At 47.8% G+C, this 20148-nt stretch overlaps 1 protein-coding gene across 3 annotated transcripts in view; it reads right to left on the reverse strand.

The window, feature by feature from the left end:
* The window catches only part of ECI2 (enoyl-CoA delta isomerase 2), a 192431-nt gene that overhangs the window by 114881 nt on the left and 57402 nt on the right, over positions 1-20148 (reverse strand). For all 3 annotated transcript variants that reach the window (XM_030208681.1, XM_030208688.1, XM_030208698.1), the window contains exons 4-5: positions 12451-12624; positions 11242-11311 (exon numbers count right to left, since the gene is read on the reverse strand). In XM_030208681.1, coding sequence (XP_030064541.1) covers positions 11242-11311; positions 12451-12624 — 244 coding nt within the window. The remainder of the gene's footprint in view (positions 1-11241; positions 11312-12450; positions 12625-20148) is intronic.

A 20148-nucleotide genomic window follows, 5' to 3' on the forward strand; every position in this document is an offset into this window, starting at 1 on the left:
GGAATGAAGACCATGTTGCAGCCTTGCAAATTTTTTCAATGGAGGCTGACCTCATGTGGTCTAGCGAAGCAGCCATGGCTCAACATTATGAGTTGCGACATGAACCTCAAGGGCCAGCCCAGCCTGGGCATAAGCGAAGGAAATACAATCTGCCAGCCAAATTGAGATGGTGCGTTTCCCGATAGCAGCCCCCATCCTGTTGGGATCAAAAGAAACAGAAAGCTGGGCGAACTGTCTGTGGAGCCTTGTCCGCTCCTTGTAGTAGGCCAATGCACTTTTGCAATCCAAGATGTGCATTCGACAGGATGGGCATGAGGTCGGGGAAAGAATGTTGGCAAAACATTGACTAATTCAGATGGAACTCCAACACCACCTTCGGCAGGAACTTAGGGTGCGTGTGGAGGACTACTCTGGTGTGATGAAACTTAGTATAAGGTGCATCCACTACTAAGGCCTGAAGCTCACTGACCCTAAGAGCTGAATTAACAGCCACCAAGAAAATGACCTTCCAGGTCAAGTACTTCAGATGGCAGTGGCTCAAAAGGAACTTTCATTAGCTGGGTGATAATGACGTTGAGATCCCATGACACTGGAGGAGGTTTGACAGGGGGTTTTGACAAAAGCAAACCTCTCATGAAGCAAGCAACTAGAGGCTGTCCAGAGATGGGCTTACCTTCTATACGTTGATGATAAGAACTAATTGCACTAAGGTGAACCCTTACGGAGTTGGCGAGACCAGACTCTGATAAGTGTAGAAGGTATTCAAGAAGGGGCTGTAAAGGGCACACCATACAGCAAGCCTCCTTGAATTTAAAGGAGTAATACCTCTTAGTGGAATCTTTCCTGGAAGACAGCAAGACTTGGGAGACACCCTCCGAAAGACCCAAGGAAGCGAATTTTAAACACTCAACATCCAAACTGTGAAAGCTAGAGACTGGAGGTTGGGATGAAGAAGTGACCCCTCATTCTGTGTGATGAGAGTCAGAAAACATTTCAATCTCCATGGTTCTTTGGAGGACAATTCCAGAAGAAGAGGGAAGCAATTTTGCCGTGGCCAGTACAGCACAATCAGAATCATGGTTCCTCGGTCTTGTTTGAGTTCAAAGTTTTTCCCACTAAAGGTATAGGAGGATACACATACAGGAGACCTGTCCCCCTACTGAGGAGGAAGGTATCTGATGCCTATCCACTGAAGGGGTGCCCCACACTTGGAAGATCTTGCGGCCCATGTCCATATGGAGAGACCACTTGTGTGGTTGCATTATCCTGCTCAGCCTGTCGAACAGGGTGTTTGTGCCCGCCAGTTAAGTGGCCCGAAGAACATGCCATGGTGGCGAGCCCAATGCCACATCCAGACGGCCACCTGACACAGAGGGCATGATCCGGTGCCCCCCCCCCCCCCCCCCCCCCGCTTGGTGATACAATACATTCCAACCTAACTGTCTGTTTGAAGAGAGGCGGAGGTATAGCATTAATTTACCGTTCCCACTTCCCCGCCGAAACCACTGCCGAGTCTATAACACTTCAGGCACAGGCAGCTCCTTGTGACTCTGGGCAAGTCACTTAACCCTCCATTGCCCCATGTCAGCCACATTGAGCCTGCCATGAGTGGGAAAGCGCGGGGGTACAAATGTAACAAAAATAAATAAAAAATAACAACCCAACTTGAAATAGCCTCAATCAGAATCCACAATAAATCCCTGCTTGATCACCTGAACTGCATCCTGTTCTATCTACAGACCACCCGGTAATTGGAACGAAAGCCAGTCTAACGTCATGGACTTTATCTCAAACACCTGTGTAACCAACTCCAACATAGTAATACTAGGTGACATAAACCTTCACCTAGAAGACCCAAACTCTACCAACGCACGAGAATGTATGGAATCCTTCCACTCATGGGATCTCAAATGGCCACACATGCAAGCTACCCACATTAAAGGGCATACATTGGACCTCTTTCTCACACAAACTGTCCACAGACCACAACATACTAGCAACAGACATCAAATGGTCAGCAACACCTTGGACCGATCACTACAAACTAAACCTATCTCTGAACTGGCGGAAGAAGGGATTATACCGCACACAAGAAACTACAACCTACAGCACAAAAGGCCAAATAGACCCAATAGTATTCTGGCAACAGATATATGACAATGAATGGACAGATCAAACGGACTCCATACACTACTTCCCTGACCAGGACGTAAGATGCAGAAATGTACTTGATGAAATAGCACCCTTAAGAACAAGAACAAGAAGAAGAAAAAACTTGATCTCATGGTTCAACGACGAATTAAAAAAACTCAAAACACAAATCAGGAAACTCGAACGAGCATGGAAAAAAGTAAAAGATGAATACAAACTCAACGCATGGAAACAAATACAGAGAAAATACAAATATGCAATAAGACAAACCAAAAGATCATACTACAAAACCAAAATAGGGCCAGACTACAAAGACACGCATAAACGTTTTCAACTCGTGAACAAACTACTTGATACCACACCAGTTACCACAACCAACACAGACACCCCATCAGCAGAAAACCTTGCTAAATACTTCAACAAGAAAATTATAAAGCTACGAATCACGCTACCACTCAATACCACTGACCACAAAAAATTCATTGAACATCTGGACCCATTCCCCGATGAATATCCAGCAGGCCGAATCTGGACAAACTTCGCTCTACTTACCGATGAAACAGTCACCAAAGCGATCCCAGGTTCACCAAATCCCACTGCAAACTGGACATATGCCCCAACAACCTAATAAAATCCGCCCCTCAACGCTTCATAACAGACCTCACTTTGCACCTAAATTATATGTTACAACATGGACTCTTCCCTAAAGATAAAGGAAACATACTACTCACCCCAATACCTAAAGATTCAAAGAAAAAAGCAAATGACATAACTACCGCCCAGTATCATGTATCCCTCTGGCAGTCAAACTAATGGAAAGTATGGTAACCAAGCAGCTTACTGACTACCTAAACAAATTCTCAATATTACATGAATCACAATCATGATTCTGATCTAACCACAGAACTGAAACAGTACTAAACACTCTCCTAACCAAATTCAAACAAGCAATTGCAACTGGCAATAGTGTGCTCCTCCTACAATTCGACATGTCCAGTGCGTTCGACATGGTAAACCATAAAATACTATTAAACATCCCAGAATACTTCGGGATTGGAGGAAGCATACTTAGTTGGATCAAAGGCTTCCTAACCGCAAGAACATACCAAGTGATATCAAATTCTAATACATCATCACCATGGAAACCAAAATGCGGAGTACCCCAAGGATCACCGCTGTCACCGACCCTTTTCAACCTAATGATGACACCTCTAGCCAAATTGCTATACAACCAAGGCCTCAATCCTTACATCTACGCAGACGATGTTACGATCTATATCCCGTTCAAACATGATCTAACAGAAATCACAAATGAAATCAAACACAGCTTCCAAATCATGAATTCATGGGTGGACGCATTTAAATTAAAACTCAATGCAGAAAAAACACAATGTTTCATCCTCTCATCACAATATAATACAAACAAACTCACCACTATAAACACCCCAGACTACACCCTTCCTGTTTCAGATAGCCTGAAAATTTTCGGAGTTACAATTGACCGAAATCTCACACTAGAAAGCCATGCGAAAAATACAACAAAGAAAATGTTCCATTCAATATGGAAACTCAAAAGAGTAAAACCTTTCTTCCCAAGGGAAATATTCCGCAGCCTGGTACAATCAATGGTGCTAAGCCACCTAGATTACTGCAATGCAATCTATGCTGGATGCAAAGAACAAATCATCAAGAAACTCCAAACTGCCCAAAACACAGCAGCCAGACTCAAATTTAGAAAAACGAAATACGAAAGTGCCAAACCCCTAAGAGAAAAACTACACTGGCTCCCACTCAAAGAACGTATTGCGTTCAAAATTTGCACTCTGGTTCATAAAATCATTCACGGTGAGGCCCCGGCCTATATGTCAGACCTTGTAGACTTATCAACCAGGAATACAAAAGGTTCAGCACGCACATTCCTGAATCTCCATTACCCCAGGTGCAAAGGACTAAAATATACATCAACATATGCATCCAGCTTCTCCTAGATAAGCATGCAACAATGGAATGCACTACCATATGCCATAAAAACAACGCACAACCTAACAACCATCCGAAAATCACTAAAAACCAACCTGTTCAATAAGGCATACCACAATGATCCATCCTAAATACCAGACAACGAAACTTATACCAGAACTAAACTGAACTTTCTATGTCTGACTGCTTCATCTACTTTGCCACTAATGAACTTTAACGCAATACCACTTTATTTCTCATTCCGAAAATGAATTTTCTATACTTGACTTCTTAATCTACTCTGTCACTTATGAACTCTAATGCAATACCACTTTGTACTTCTCATTCCGGAAATGACGATCGCCATTACGGAGTAATGTAAGTCACATTGAGCCTGCAAATAGGTGGGAAAATGTGGGATACAAATGCAACAAATAATAATAATAAAGTGAGGCAGCCGATTTCTGAAAGCCTTTAGAGTGTTCCAGATCGCTCGAAGCTCCAGGAAGTTGATCTAAAGATTCATTTCCTGGAAGGACCAAGCTCCTTGAGTACGAAGCCCATCTGCTTGAGCTCCCCAACCCAGGAGAGATGCATTCATCGTCAGCACTTTTTACGGCTGAAAACTTGGGAATGGAGGAGTGGCCTAGTGGTTAGGGTGGTGGACTTTGGTCCTGGGGAACTGAGGAACTGAGTTCGATTCCCACTTCAGGCACAGGCAGCTCCTTGTGACTCTGGGCAAGTCACTTAACCCTCCATTGCCCCATGTAAGCCGCATTGAGCCTGCCATGAGTGGGAAAGCGCGGGGTACAAATGTAATAAAAAAATTGGATCGAATTGTCCACCACTGAAGAGAGCAAACAAGCTCTGGGGACACTTGAATGACATCTTGCAGACTTCCAGTAGATCGATACCATTGAGAAGCCAGGGTTCTTTGAACTGATCTCATGTGAAGACATGTCATGGGTGTAATGAGCCATGTGGACCAGCAGTCTCAAAATCTGCCGAGCTGTGACCTGCTGAGAGGCACAAACCTTGGATGCCAGAGAGGCAAGATTATCTGCTTTTGCCTCCAGGAGGTAGGCTCGAACCTTCTGAGTGTTGAGCAGGGCTCCTATGAACTCCAACTGCTGGACGGGGTGAAGATGGGACTTGGGGTAGTTTAAAACAAATCCTAGTAGTTCTAGCAAAAAAAAAAAAAGAGCACCTTCTCCTCACACAGAAAAAAGAGAACTGAGGAGACCGCATTTGCGCGACAGGCAGGAAGGTACTTGTGCTCCACAAAGCTCTGTTTTTAGCTTGGGCAAAATGCCGGACCAGGAGACACAGATCGGCGTCACCCACTTGTGAGAATATAGGAGCCTGCTTGTCCTTGGATAAAAGAACATAGTCAATTCAGATCTCTGAGAGGTGTATGCGGGAAACATGTGTGTACGCACGCTCCCCAGGGTGCCGTGCCCTCCATGAATCAAGCAGATCCAGACTCAGACACACTTCGCCCCCTCACAGGAGTGGTCTATGCCACTCACAAGCTGTTGTTTTTATAACACAGTTTGTATCAGCTACAGCATTAAAGTTGCCGCCTATCACCATCAGACAACGGGGAAGAGTCATCAGCAATTTAAGCAGTGCTGAGAAGAAAAATCTATCAAAAAGAGTTGGGGGGGGGGGGGGGGGGGGACGAATAAAGACACAAAGATATATGGAGTGCCATGCATGGAGCAATGTAGAACAATCCAATGCCCCTGTGTATCCTGATAGCACTTATGCTCCACAAAGTGGATCATCTTATTTACTAAGATCGCTACAACAGTATGGCAATGAACCGGGGCTGTAGAGTAAAAACGGTGTCCCACCCACTCCCTTCTAAGGTTCTGGTATTCCGAGGAGCTCAAATGTGTCTCCTGCAGTAATGCCACACCAGCCCCCTGGCGATGCAAAGCTGTCAAAATCTTTTTCCATGGGGAATTTACTCCACACACATTCCAAGTGATAATATTTACAGCCATCCTCACCCTGGGTTGAGGGGCTGGAACACAAGAGGCCATCCCAGACTCCAGAACTTGCCATTATCCAATGATGTCCAACAATAAACCCAGATGTCCAACAATAAATGGCCCACAAAATCTCTACCAATTTAAACGTCCTGTTTAACCAATGGAATTTCCAGAAGAATATCCTGTTCAGATCTCAAAGAACAATGTGGGATTAAAAGCCTTCACAGTTTCTAAAAAAAACTACAGAAGGTTATTACTTATCTAGTATAAAGACAGTAATCCAAAGTTCAAATTTAACCCAAAACTATAGGTAACCAATGTAATTCTTTCAAAATCGGAGAGGCTGTATGCCATCTTTTAGCCCACTTTATGAGCCCTGCAATGATTAATTGCAGCCCAGTTAATAATTTTTTTACTCTCTCTCGCATATACTACATTACAATAATTCAATTGTGAAATCCCTACCTGTTTTTATTATCATATGCAAATTGCTTTCTGATGCATATGCTTTCATCTGTCTAATCTCAATCACCAAAGTGAATTCCATACTGCCTTTGGATAAAAACGTGTGGTAACCGTGTTAGTCCACTTTAAAGGTAATACATAGAAATAAAACAAACCAAAAAGATAAGATGTGTCACGTTTTCAAAGCTGGAAACTGGTTTGTGAGCCCTTGGGCCACTGCCAAGGAGCGGCAGTGGCAGGCAAAACCACCCCCACACCGGAGACAAGGCAGAGCTTAATGAACAGTTAGGCTTCACCTGCACCTGGCCACTTTTCACCAAGGGTTCAGCCCTTGGCTTCAGGTGGCCGGCAGGACTTGTAGGACAGGGCAGGAACAGGATCCCAAGTAGACTGAACAGGGACTGAGGGTCAGAGGGGAAAAGAACATACAAGGACAGCAGGGCAAGGAAAGGGTAAAATAAAGGACAGACTGAAAGCTGTAAACAGCCACTAAAACAGGGAGCAAAACACTGACTAACAAGACACAAAACTAAAAGCTGCAGAGCAGCCACTAAGATACAAACAGACAAGAACTACACACAAAACTATAACCCAGAGACAAGACAAGCAAACAAACAACAATCTAATCTAACTATCCACAGACTAGCAAGAACAGACAAGAATCAAGGCAGGAAACCAAACTAGAACTGGACTCAGCAGAAGTGCACCAGCACCCCAACATACCAGGGCCTTAGACGATGCAAAGGCAAGCAGAAATGTTCCAAGATGGCTAATAAGCCCAGAAGCAGTTGAGACTCAGCTGCTACAATCACCAGGCAGCTACGGGTGCTGTGCAGGCTCAAACAACACAAGCAAACCTGGCAGCCTGGAAGATCCGGACCGGACTCAGCTAAAATCTGGAACGGGTAATGGTCCATAGCAGCCACCCGTTCTGGCTACCAGAGAGCGAGTAAAGCACAGACTTAACAGTACCTCCTCAATACCCCCCCCCCCTCCTCTACGGGGAATTCAGGTCTCCACGGGTAGCAATGACGGAATCTACGGAGGAACCTCAAAACATGACCAGGGGTAGCTTGGCTGAAGCTGGAACCAGAGTCAAGACTGGCATCCGGACAGGCATCAAAGCTGGCTCTCGGACCGCTCTCAGGACTGGACCTCGAAGCAGACTCAGGCACAGCTTGGCTGGAACTCAACCTTGGAGTGGACTCAGGCACAGCTTGGCTGGAACTCAACCTTGGAGTGGACTCAGGAACAGCTGGGCTGAAGCTCAAACTTGGAGCAGACTCAGCATCCTCTGGGCTGGAACTCAAAACAGACTCAGGCACCTGGCTGGAACTCAATGCAGACTCAGGAACGTCTTGGCTGGAATTCAGGGCAGGATCAGAAGCTTGACTTGAACTCAGAGCAGACTCCGGTGCTTGGCAGGATCCCAGAGCAGACTCAGGCTCATCTGGGCTGGAACTCAAAACAGACTCAGGCTCTGGGCAGGGACTCAGAGCAGGCTCAAGCACTTGGCTGGGATTCAGTGCAGACTCTGGAACATCTTGGCTGGAACTCAGGGCAGGATCAGTCTCATCTTGGCTGGAACTCGTACCCGCAGTGAACTCAGCATCATCTGGGCTGGAACTCGAACTCAGAGTGGACTCAGCATCATCTTGGCTGGCACTGAAACTCAGCAAAGGCTCAGCTAGGAGTGCCACTTGAACAGGAATCAGGCTCAGTTAGAAGCGCCACTCGAACAGGGCTCAGAGGTCTGACTGGAAGTGTCACTTGGGCTGGCATCGAAGGCTCAGTTCGAAGTGCGACTCGGACTGGACTCCGAGGCTTGAGTGGGAGCGTCACTTGACCGAGGATTGGAGGCTCAGTCCGAAGTGCCACCCGAACTGGAATCGAAGGCTCAGTTAGCAGCGTCACTCGGACTGGACTCCGAGGCTTGAGTGGACGCACCACTTGAACTGGGATTGGAGGCTCAGTTAGACGCGTCCCATGGACTGGACTCCGAGGCTTGAGTGGGAACGCTACTTGAACAGGACTCCGGACTTGCCTGGAACTGGAACTCAGCATGGACTCAGCAGCTTGGCCGGAGCTGGAACTCGGCTTGGACTCCTGAGTAATTTGGCCGAGAGCGTCCCTCTGGATTCGCATTATGCTTTCTTTCGATGGCAGCTTCTCGAGTATCCCGCAGAGCAGGGTCGGAGACAAGTAGGTGGCGATACTCCCAGAGTGGGGTCCTAGGATCAATGCCTGAAACTGGGTTTTCCACGAGCCCAAGCTGCCTGACACGCTTCCTCTCTGCTGAAGCTTCAGGCAGCCTCTTCAAGAGTGGATCACACAAAGGTTTTTCACGATACACCTCCAGGGTCATGCGAAGATCAGGAACAATAATAACGCCAGACTCAAACTTCACAAGGGAAACAAGAGCAGAGGTTCTAGGCCGGAGGCCCAGCAGGAAGGGTGATCTTGCCGAGCTCATGGCCTTTGCATTCTGTCACGTTTTCAAAGCTGGAAACTGGTTTGTGAGCCCTTGGGCCACTGCCAAGGAGCGGCAGTGGCAGGCAAAACCACCGCCACACCGGAGACAAGGCAGAGCTTAATGAACAGTTAGGCTTCACCTGCACCTGGCCACTTTTCACCAAGGGTTGAGCCCTTGGCTTCAGGTGGCCGGTAGGACAGGGCAGGAACAGGATCCCAACTAGACTGAACAGGGACTGAGGGTCAGAGGGGAAAGGAACGTACAGGGACAGCAGGGCAAGGAAAGGGTAAAATAAAGGACAGACTGAAAGCTGTAAACAGCCACTAAAACAGGGAGCAAAACACTAACAAGACACAAAACTAAAAGCTGCAGAGCAGCCACTAAGATACAAACAGACAAGGACTACACACAAAACTATAACCCAGAGACAAGACAAGCAAACAAACAAACAAACAACAATCTAATCTAACTATCCACAGACTAGCAAAAACAGACAAGCATCAAGGCAGGAAACTGGACTCAGCAGAAGTGCACCAGCACCCCAACATACCAGGGCCTTAGACGATGCAAAGGCAAGCAGAAATGTTCCAAGATGGCTAATAAGCCCAGAAGCAGTTGAGACTCAGCTGCTACAATCACCAGGCAGCTACGGGTGCTGTGCAGGCTCAAACAACACAAGCAAACCTGGCAGCCTGGAAGATTCGGACCGGACTCAGCTAAAATCTGGAATGGGTGATGGTCCATAGCAGCCACCCGTTCTGGCCACCAGAGGGCGAGGAAAGCACAGACGTAACAAGACGGTAACTTTTTTATTGGACTAACTTAATACATTTTTGACTAGCTTTCAAAAGCAATACCTTCTTATGACATGAAAAAAAGTATTTTATTTGCCTGCATCCATTTCTTAACCACCATAAAGTCCTTTTCCAACATCAAATAAGCATATTCTAAACCATTTGTTACAGAAATCAAAATCTGTACATCTGCATAGATGAAATGTTCCAAACCCAAAGAATCGAGAAATTAAACAATGTAGGTGTTAGCAGAGACATCACACTTTGAACACCAACTTTTCAACAACCTTGATCTCCGACTTACCCTACAATCTTGGCTTTCTAAAAAATCCTTACACCAGCTAACTGCATTGCCTACCAGACCTATACCATCCAAACAACTAATCAAAAGACTGATCTATCAAATCCAAATATGCCATTAAATCCAATTGTATTAACAAAGCATAACTGTCCATATCTAACAGCAGCCTCTACCTTTCTATCATCTTTTTATATGAATAAATATATTTTTTTGGTATCCTCATTCGTTCTCCTCACTTTTTTTGTTCTATATCTCACGGTTCCGTGAGGGTTTGTACCTCCTTGTTTTTGTCGCTTAGTAACAAGCCATGAGGTGAGGGTATGAGGGAAAGAACCAGGAAAGCAGCCACAGAGGGGAGAAGATATGCATTCAGGAATGAGCCACTGGGTACTGCAGAACAGAGAGTATTCAGGAAGTGGCTATGATGTGGAGGAGGGCACACAAAAAGAAGCTTTCAGAAAGCAATATTTAAGAATGGGCCACAAGGAAACAGAAGAAGGGACTACAGGGGTCAGGGTGGGAGGAAAGGCATCAATCAAGAAGGGGCAAGGGTGGAGGAAGCAGGGCAGGATTGAAGGGACTCAGGGAGCAGTGAAAGAACAGGAAGCAAAGGATCAGAGACGGGAGACAGCAGTTGAAAAAGAGAGGAAGGCAGCCATGATGAGGGCAGAACAAAGGGCACATAGGAAGGGGTCACAGTGAGAGGGTAGTAGGGAGTTATTATCAGGATCATGAAGGGGAGGGGGAAGAGATGGCTGCCAAAGATCAAGGAACAGAGTGGGAGGAACAGACAACCAGTGAGAATCATTTTGATATCTTCATATATAAAATATGTGGGTACTAAAATACATATGCAGACAGAAGATCCAGAATATCAAAAAAAAACTATACAGGGAATCATTGCTGTAGGACTTAGCGCTTCCACTGCTGTCTTGCACCTCTCTTTCTTTATAGGATCTTATATCTATTTTCCAATTAGATTTTACTGCTTATAAATAAGGTGACATCATGATGTGAATTATCCTGAATGTCATCTTCCCCCCCCCCCAATTCACTATCAAGCTGCTTAAATACAACTGAGAAATATGCAGATCATAATACCTGTAAAAACTGTTATGACCGAATCATCTTTTGCAGCTTCTTCAAGTGCCTGCATAATTTCATTGTACATCTACAACATGCATAATAAAAAAAAAGGGTTAATTTTCAAAAGAAAATCTCACCCTGAACAGCTGAGACTTGAAACACAGTGTAAGAGGTTTTAGAAGAAGGGACAACTGTTTTCAAAGTGAGGTGAAAGAATTTGATAAAGTTACAGAAAGACAAGTTTGGGTGAAGGCTCTAGACAGAAATATTTAACAGAGTGAAGGAAGAGCCAATTAGCTATTGGGAAGTGTTGAAGGAGAGCATAAGGACATAGCAAGACATTTTAAAGTTGGAGGCAAGGTGTTGTTTTCATAATTTCATCCCGTTTCAAATATAAAAAAGCAACTCACATAAAAAATACCCATAAGTATCACTGTACCAAGAATGATTTGTACTCTCCCTTCTTGTCATCCCTCCATCCTCCATTTAGCCTCCAGGGCAGCAGAAATCTCCTCCTCCTCCTCTGTGGTTGGGATGTGCTGCCCTCCTTCTTCTAGTCATGGCTTTCTCCTGTTTGCAGGAGTGTTCTCTATTGCTACCAACTCTTTCCTCTCCTTTGCTCTTTTTCTCTTCTCTTGCTCTCTCCACTCCATCCCATTCATTGCTCTCTTACTCTGTTTCCTCTCCAGTGCTTTCCCCACTATCCAAATTGAACCAGTTCATTTCTCCTGAGCAGACAGCCAAAGAGCTATGGGAGGAAGAAGCAGCATGCAGAGAAAGGATTCTTGCGATGTCAGCTTCATTTTTGATCAAGCTCCTGAGATCTAGAAAAAGTGCACTTCTGCTACCGTGTCTCATAGAGAAGATGTGGCTATGCCACACTACACCAGTGAACAAAGGTAATTTTTCAAGATGGCTGCTTTAAGAACAACATCTAATCATTATGAAATGGTACAATAGGATATTGAATAGTGAATCATTTACAAATTTTCAGCTACTTAAGAGAATAAAGGGAAATAAATTTAAAGCAGAAAATTATTAAATATGCTAAATAAGCAAATCAATCTCTCTCTCACCCATCAGAATGTTACTGAAGTATGAAGATTTGTCTTCGTAGTTAAGGCGGCATAATATGGAATCAAAACTGTCACTTTAAACCCAATTTCAGAAAACACAGCATGAAATACATTTCACCCAGTGGAATTCTTGAACTGATTATTTTACCTGCGTGGTGATGGCATTTTTCTTCTGGGGACGGTTTAGCATGATCTTTGTAATGTTATCTTGGGTGGTAACCTCTAGAGTTTGATACTTGCTCTGGCTGTCAGCCTTCTCATCAAGAGATTCACGGGAGATCAAACTGGACACCAGGTCAACATAGGCTTGCCTGGCATTATCCTGTATGGGAAGAGAGTATACAATTTCTGTAATTATGCACTTCATTGCATACATGGCACACATAAACCCAATCACAGCCATGATCTGAAAACAATATTTTCTGAGTGAAATGAAAATACCACGGCTTTCATCTTTATTAGACTAAACAAAGCTTTAAAGAGAAAGCGCTGTGAAGAAATCATCCACATCACGTTTATCCTGGGGACTAATAACCAAAGCAATAAAAATTAGTCCCTAAACAATTACTGCATGAGGAGTGTAAAGTCATAACACTGGAACTGTCAGTTACAGATGTAGACTACAGTAAACTCAGGAATGCTATTCATGCATATTTTGCAACCATGGAATTCTTTGCCAGCTTTGCTTTCTTTGGACTAACACAAGGATTATCCAAATAGTTTCCTACGCATACTTTTCAAACCAGACATCTGAAAAAGGAATCTATGCAAGCTCAAAACCTCATTTTTGGATAATGCTTATGCCTAGTCCAATGACACCTTGCAAGGATAGAAAAATTAGCAGGCTTATTTTTGAAAGAGAAGGAAGCCCATCTTTCAACACAAATTGGGAGATAGGCGTCCTTCTCTCAGGGTCGCCCAAATCGGCATAATTGAAAGCCGATTATGGGAGTCCCGAACTGCTTCCCGTCGCGGGGATAACCAAAGTTCCAGGGGGGTGTGTTGGAGGTGTAGCGAAGGCGGGACTGGGGCATGCCTAACACATGGGCGTCCTCAAGCAATAATGGAAAAAAGAAGGGTGCCCCTGACGAGCACTTGGCTGACTTTACTTGGTCCATTTCTTTCTTACGACCAAGCCTCAAAAAGGTGCCTGAACTGACCAGATGACCTCCCCTGACTTCCCCTGAAAAAAACAACTTTAAAAACTTTTCTTGCCAGCCTCAAATATCATACTCAGGTCCATCGCACCAGTATGCAAGTCCCTGGGGGGGGGAGGTGTGTGTGTGTGTGTCAGCGGAGGCATAGCGAAGGCGTGGACGTCCTTCTTTCAAACATTTTGGACGTCCTGAACTGCCCCCCCACAGGGACGGCCAAATTTAAAGGGAGTGGAGTGGCGGAGTAGCCTAGTGGTTAGAGCACTAGTCTTGCAATCCAGAGGTGGCCGGTTCAAATCCCACTGCTGCTACTTGTGATCCAAAGTCCAAATAAATAAATAAAGGGGATGTCAAAGGCATAGCAAAGGCATGGACATCCTTCTCACAGAAACATCCACATTTTGGACGTCCTCAACTGCCCGTCACAGGGACGGAGGCATAGCGAAGGCGCCTAACACTTGGATGTCCTTCACTCATACTAAAAAAAGAAAAAAAGACATCCCTGACGAGCACTTGGACGTTTTCACCTTGACTTGTATTTTTTTAAGGTTGTAGATGGCAATTTATTTAAGGTTGTAGACGGTTATTATATACGCAGCTTGTCTGCATGTATGAAGCAGTCTTTGGCATGCGCAGAGCAGCCACGCATAATGCTTGGCTGCTCTGCACTGGCTTCCCCTCCTTAGGAAAGAAATCATGTGCAAATGAGCTAACAGCGAGCAGCTCATTTGCATGCGATTTCCTTCATGCATGCCCGTTCCTTTCCGAATCGCTAAGGGATCGGTAAGGGAAGGGCTTTTTCTATTCAGTTAGTGCATCAGTTAGTCCACTGCAGTGCCTCATAGGGTGCCCAGTTGGTGTTCTGGCATGTCAGGGGGACCAGTACACTACGAATGCTGGCTCCTCCCACGACCAAATGAGTTGGATTTGGTCGTTTTTGAGATGGGCGTCCTCGGTTTCCATTATCGCCAAAACCGGGGACGACCATCTCCAAGGTCGACCATCTCAACATTTATGCCGACCATCTCTAAGGTCGACCTAAATGTTGAGATTTGGGCATCCCTGACCGTATTATCGAAACGAAAGATGGCCGCCCATCTTGTTTCAATAATACGGGTTTCCCCGCCCCTTTGCAGGGACGTCCTGCGAGGACGCCCTCAGGAAACCTTGGGCGCTCCGTTCGATTATGCCCCTCTATGTCTTACCTGATAATTTTCTTTCCTTTAGTTGCAGCAGATGAATTCAGAAACTAGCAGGTGGACATAGAGAACAACTAAAATGAAGGCAGTGACCCTGGACGTCCAGCTCCTCCATCCCCTTCAGTATAGGTTGCATCCCAAAGCACAGCGGAATGGAAAAATAGGAAAACCTTCCTCACAAACAAAACCAGCAGCCAACCAGGTGAAGATGTTCCTCTAGGAAATCCCAATCTCCTCTTTTTTATTTTTTTTTACCTCGTTGGAAAAACTGCATCTGAAACTCGAGAACCTCAAGAGATACGCTGAAACAATGGCTTCCTTAAGCCACCGAGCTATTGTCGCCTTGGACGCGGCATAGCCCCTTCTGGGTCCCGACAGAAGCATACAGAGATGATCCGAACAATGGCATCCACCGGACTATTTGAAGAACCCACTGGTCGGAGGTTATGAGAGGCCACCTTTGGTGAAAAAACATCAACCTCCCCCCTAACCGGCAAGTCGTCCGGTATAGACACTTTTACTGAGGCTATGCTGAAGTGGAGCCAGTCAAAAGCCCATCCCTTGCTTTTGGCTGGGGAGCAGAGTGGGCCTTAGTCGCACGCTGTAGACAAGAACGAGCGAGCTGGGGCTAAGCTTGGGCAGGCTGCCAAGAAGCAGGAGTGTACCTACGCCTAAAGTAGGAATAGGGAGCACTTCTCTTTCCTCCAAAAACCTCCTAGATGAGGAGGGTGTAGCAGAAGGCGCCCGGTGGGAGAGAAAAACCATTGCATCGTTATGCTTCTTAATCTGATTAATGAGTGGCGGATAGGTCGAGGAGGATGAGGATGGAGTAGCGACCTTTGGATTTGGCAAGGAACAGGTCATTACAGACTTTAGTGAGTGCCGTTTCTGTCGAGTGTAGAGGGCAAAAACCAGATTGAAGCGGATCGAGGATGGCATGAGAGGAGAGAAAATCAAGGCAGCGGCTGTGAACAAGCGCGTTCAAGTATCTTGGAGAGGAAGGGTAGGAGGGAGATGGGGCGGTAGTTGGAGGGACAGGTAGGGTCTAGTGATGGTTTTTTGAGGAGTGGTGTGACTACAGCATGCTTGAAGGTGTCAGGGACAGTTTCAGTGGAGAGAGAGAGGTTGAGGATATGACAGATGGGGGAGGTGACAGTAGGAGAGATGGTGTTTAGTAAGTTGGTGGGGATGGGATCAGAGGAACAGGTGGTGCATTTCGAGGAGGAAAGAAGGTGGGCTGTTTCCTCCTCAGTGACATCAGGAAAAGAAGAGAAGGAGGCCTGGGATGGTTGGTTGAGGTGGGTGATTTCCTCCTCAGTGATATCAGGAAAAGAGGAGGCCTGGGATGGTTGGTTGAGGGAGTGGGTTAAAGGGTGAAGAGGAGGAGGTGGCTTGGTAGTGAATTCGAGGTTGATCTTCTGCACCTTGTCACGGCAGTAGTCAGCCAGTGATTGAGGAGAGAGTGAGGGGGGTGGCGGTGGGAGCGGAGGGCACTTTGAGAAGGGAGTTAAGGGTGGCGAAGAGACGACGAGGGTTGGAGCCGAGAGAATTAGTCAATTGGGTGTAACAGTCCTGTTTGGCAAGGAATATGCAGGACTGGAAGGAGGATAGCATGAATTTGTAATGAATGAAGTCGGTATGGGTGCAAGATTTCCTCCAGAGGCGTTCAGCAGATTGGGTGCAGGAGCGAAGGTGTCGGATGCAAGGGGTCAGCCAGGGCTGGGGATTAGTACGCCTTGTGGGATGGGAGGTGGATGGTGCAAGTGTGTCCAGAGCAGAGGAGAGAGTGGCACTGTAGGCAGAAACAACCATGTCGACAGACTCGGACGACATGATGGAAGGGAGGAGATTAGAGATACTAGAGGATAAGGTGGGAGGGTCGACAGCCTGGAGATTCCTGAAAGTAGTGGTTAGTGTTGGGCGGGACTGAGGGGGAGGGTGATGAAGTGTGAAGGTGATCAGGTGATGATCAGAGAGAGGAAGAGCTGAGGTGCAGAAATTGGAGGGGTGAGCAGGTAGAGAAGAGGACGAGGTCAAGACAATGGCCAGTTTGGTGAGTAGGGGTGGTGGAACTCAGCTGGAGGTTGAAGGAGGATATCAGAGTGAGGAACTGAGAAGCGTAAGAGACGGTTGGGTTGTCAGCGTGTATGTTAAAGTCTCCAAGAATGAGGGACGGAGATGAGGGTTCAAGAAAAACGGAGAGCCAGGCGTCAAAGTCGGTAAGGAAGGAGGGGAGGAGGGACTTATCGGGGGGGGGGGGCGGTAAATGACTGCAACTCTGAGTGGCAGCGGGTAGGATAGACGGATGGAGTGAACTTCAAAGGATGAGAAGCAGTGAGACTGTGGTAGGAGGTGGGGTTGAAAACTACAGGAGGGTGAAAGTAGAAACCCGACGCCTCCTCCACGGCCAACTGGGCGGGGAGTGTGGGAGAAAAGATAACCTCCATGGCATAGAGCCGCGACTGAGGCAGAGTCATCGGGGGTGAGCCAGGTTTCAGTTAGGGCGAGCAGTTGAAGGGAACGGGAGATGAAGAGATCATGGGTGAAGGAAAGTTTGTTGCAGACAGAGCGGGCATTCCACAGGGCACATGAGAACGGGAGGGAAGAGGGAGGGAGGAGGGGAATAGAGATGAGATGGAGACATCCCGGAATCAATTGCATGGATAGGATGAGGACAGGTGTGAGGGACCTGGATTGGGATTGATGTCTCCCGCAGATAGCAGGTGTGGGGGACCTGGATTGGGATTAATGTCTCCCGCGGATAGCAGGAGAAGGAGCAAGAGAGTGCGGAGGAGGGTGGAGGAGATGGGGGCGACGAAGACGGGATGCACTTAGGAGAAATGGGGATGGGTTAATGGCCGGAAGTGTTGAAGGTTGAGAGCTAGGAAGGAGGAGGGGGATAGGAGAGATGGTGAGGTGGTGAGGGACGGGGGTAGTGGTATTGCAGTAGTGAGCGGGACGGGGGATGACATGGATGGGCAGTGAATTCCTGCGGTAGACAGCGGTAAGGGGAGGGGGAAAAGATTAGGAAGGGACAGGGCAAGGAAGAGGATGTGTATAGGGGCCATGGGTCGTGACTGAGGTGTTTAGCAACAGATAGCGCAGGGAAGCAGAACTGGAGGCTTAAAACTAGGACAGCAGGCAGCAGCATGCAACAGAAGGGCTGACGGGTAAGCAGGTGGTTTGACAGGTAGATTGGCAGGTGGGGAGGTAGGTAGGTGGGTGAGCAAGCAGGCAGGTAGGTTGATGGGCTGGGGGGCAGGCAGGTTGATGGGTGAGCTGGCAGGCAAGTAAGTTGATGGGCTGGCAAGCCGGCAGGCGGGGAGTCAGTAGGTAGTTGTGCAGGCTTGAAGGCAGGCAGGTAGATGATAGGCTGATAAGCTAGCAAGTAGATGGGCTGACAAAGCAGGCAAGTAGATGGGCTGACAAGCAGGCAAGTAGATGGGCTGACAAGCAGGCAAGTAGATGGGCTGACAAGCAGGCAAGTTGGTTGATGGGCTAGCAGGCAGGCAGGCAGGTAGATGATGAGCTGACAGGCAAGCAGGTTGGTTGATGGGCTAGCAGGCAGGCAGGAACAGATGAGAGCAGGCTGGAACAGATGAGAGCAGTGGAGAGCTCGGCAGCAGGACTGGAGCAAGCTGGAATACTTTGGAGCAGAAGAGGGCGGAGCAGCAAGACTGGGATAAGCTGGAACAGACAGGCTGGAACGAGCTGGATCAGACGGACTGGAACAGGCTGGAGCAGATGGACTGGAACAAGCTGGTAGAAGCTGGAACAGGTGGACTGGAACAAGCTGGAGTAGATGGACTGGAACAAGCTGGAGCAGAGGAGAGCTGAGCAGCAGGGCTGGAACAATCATGAAGAAGCTGAATTAGGCGAGCTAGAACAAGCTGGGGCAGAAGGACTGGAACAAGCTGGAGCAGAGGAGAGCCGAGTAGCAGGACACGACAAGCTGGAAAAGACGGACTGGAGTAATCTGGAGCAGAGAGGAGAGGAGAGTGGAGCAACAGGACTGGAACAAGGTCCTCTCTAGTTGGCCAGAGGCTTCGGTGGTGCGCCGGTAGTTGGAGGCTAGCTATGTTGCACAGGAGCAGGAACGGGGTCAGGATGGTCCCAACTGTGCGCCGAGGTCCGGTAACCACCCAGCGCTGTGTTGTCTAGCAGCAGGAGCGGGGGCAGGGTGGCGGTCCGCCCCTGAGGTCAGTAGGATGGCTCGTCCCCTCGCCTCTCCGCTCAGCTAACACGCACGCTTCCAGGGCGGCTCATACTCCACCGGGATTCCGCTGCTGTTGGGCTACGGACTCTGCAGTGCGGCGCCAGAGCCCCAGGGGTGGCCGCGCCAAGCCGTGAAACAATGGCTACGGCTCACCCTGTTCTCCTTCCACCAGCCGCGTGGTCTCGTGGCCCGGCAGGTCGCCTATGGTGTTGTTGTTGTCAGTGGGGTGGGGTGGCCGCACGAAGCCGTGAAACAACGGGTACGGCTCACCCTGTTCTTTACGGCCGTCGGACTCTCCGATCGCTCCCCGAGTTGCGGCTCAGAGGGCCAGATCAGCCCGGGAGCGCATCTAGCTCGGGAGCTCCTCACTAGAGCTCCTGTCCGTCGGCCATCTTGCTACACCTGGCGAAAAGGCTCGGCCAACTCCGTAGGGAGCGCCTCAACCAAGCTGGACAGTTGACTTTATCGAGTCCCGCAAGTGTACACTCGTGAAGAGCTGGTATGACTGGATCTTGGCAGCGAGCATAGCAGCCTGATAAGTCTTTCTCCCAAAAGAGTCAAGAGTCCTAGCTTCTCTGCCTGGGGGCGCCAAAGCATAGTCTCCAGTACTCCTAGCTCTCTTGAGAGCGGAATCCACCACCATGGAATTGTGGGGTAATTGGGACCTCATCAATCCAGGTTCACTGTGGATCCGATATCGGGACTTAGCTTTCTTGGGAACCACAGGGCCAGACAGAGGGGCAGACCAGTTTCTCATAAAGACTTCCTTCAGTACCTTATGCAGAGGGACTGTCACAGCCTATTTAGGTGGAGAAGAATAATCCAGGACTTCCAGCATGTCAGACCTGGGCTCATCCTCAACCTCCACAGGGAAGGGAATAGCCGTAGCCATTTCCCGGACAAAAGAGGAAAAAGACAGACTCTCTGGTGGAGATAGTCTTCTTTCCAGCGGAGAAGGGTCAGAGGGAATCCCAAAGGACTCATCAGAAGAGAAGTACCTGGGATCTTCCTCCAATTCCCATGAGCGCTCTTGCTCAGTGTCAGACACAACCTGTGACAAGGTACTCTGACACTGGACCTGCCTCGACACCGAGGAACGATGTCCTCTGTGGCGATGTCGAGAAGTTGACGCCCGATCCGACTGCGGCGAAGCTCCATCCACCTACGTCGAAAGGGAGTCGACCTGGGTGGCAGGCAGCACTGCAGTCGGAGACCTCACCATAGGAGAAGGGCCAGACACCGCTACAGCAGATGGCATAGAAGGCACAAGCACCCCC

This window comes from Microcaecilia unicolor, chromosome 1 (genome assembly GCF_901765095.1).
Source record: "Microcaecilia unicolor chromosome 1, aMicUni1.1, whole genome shotgun sequence".
Lineage (NCBI taxonomy): Eukaryota > Metazoa > Chordata > Amphibia > Gymnophiona > Siphonopidae > Microcaecilia > Microcaecilia unicolor.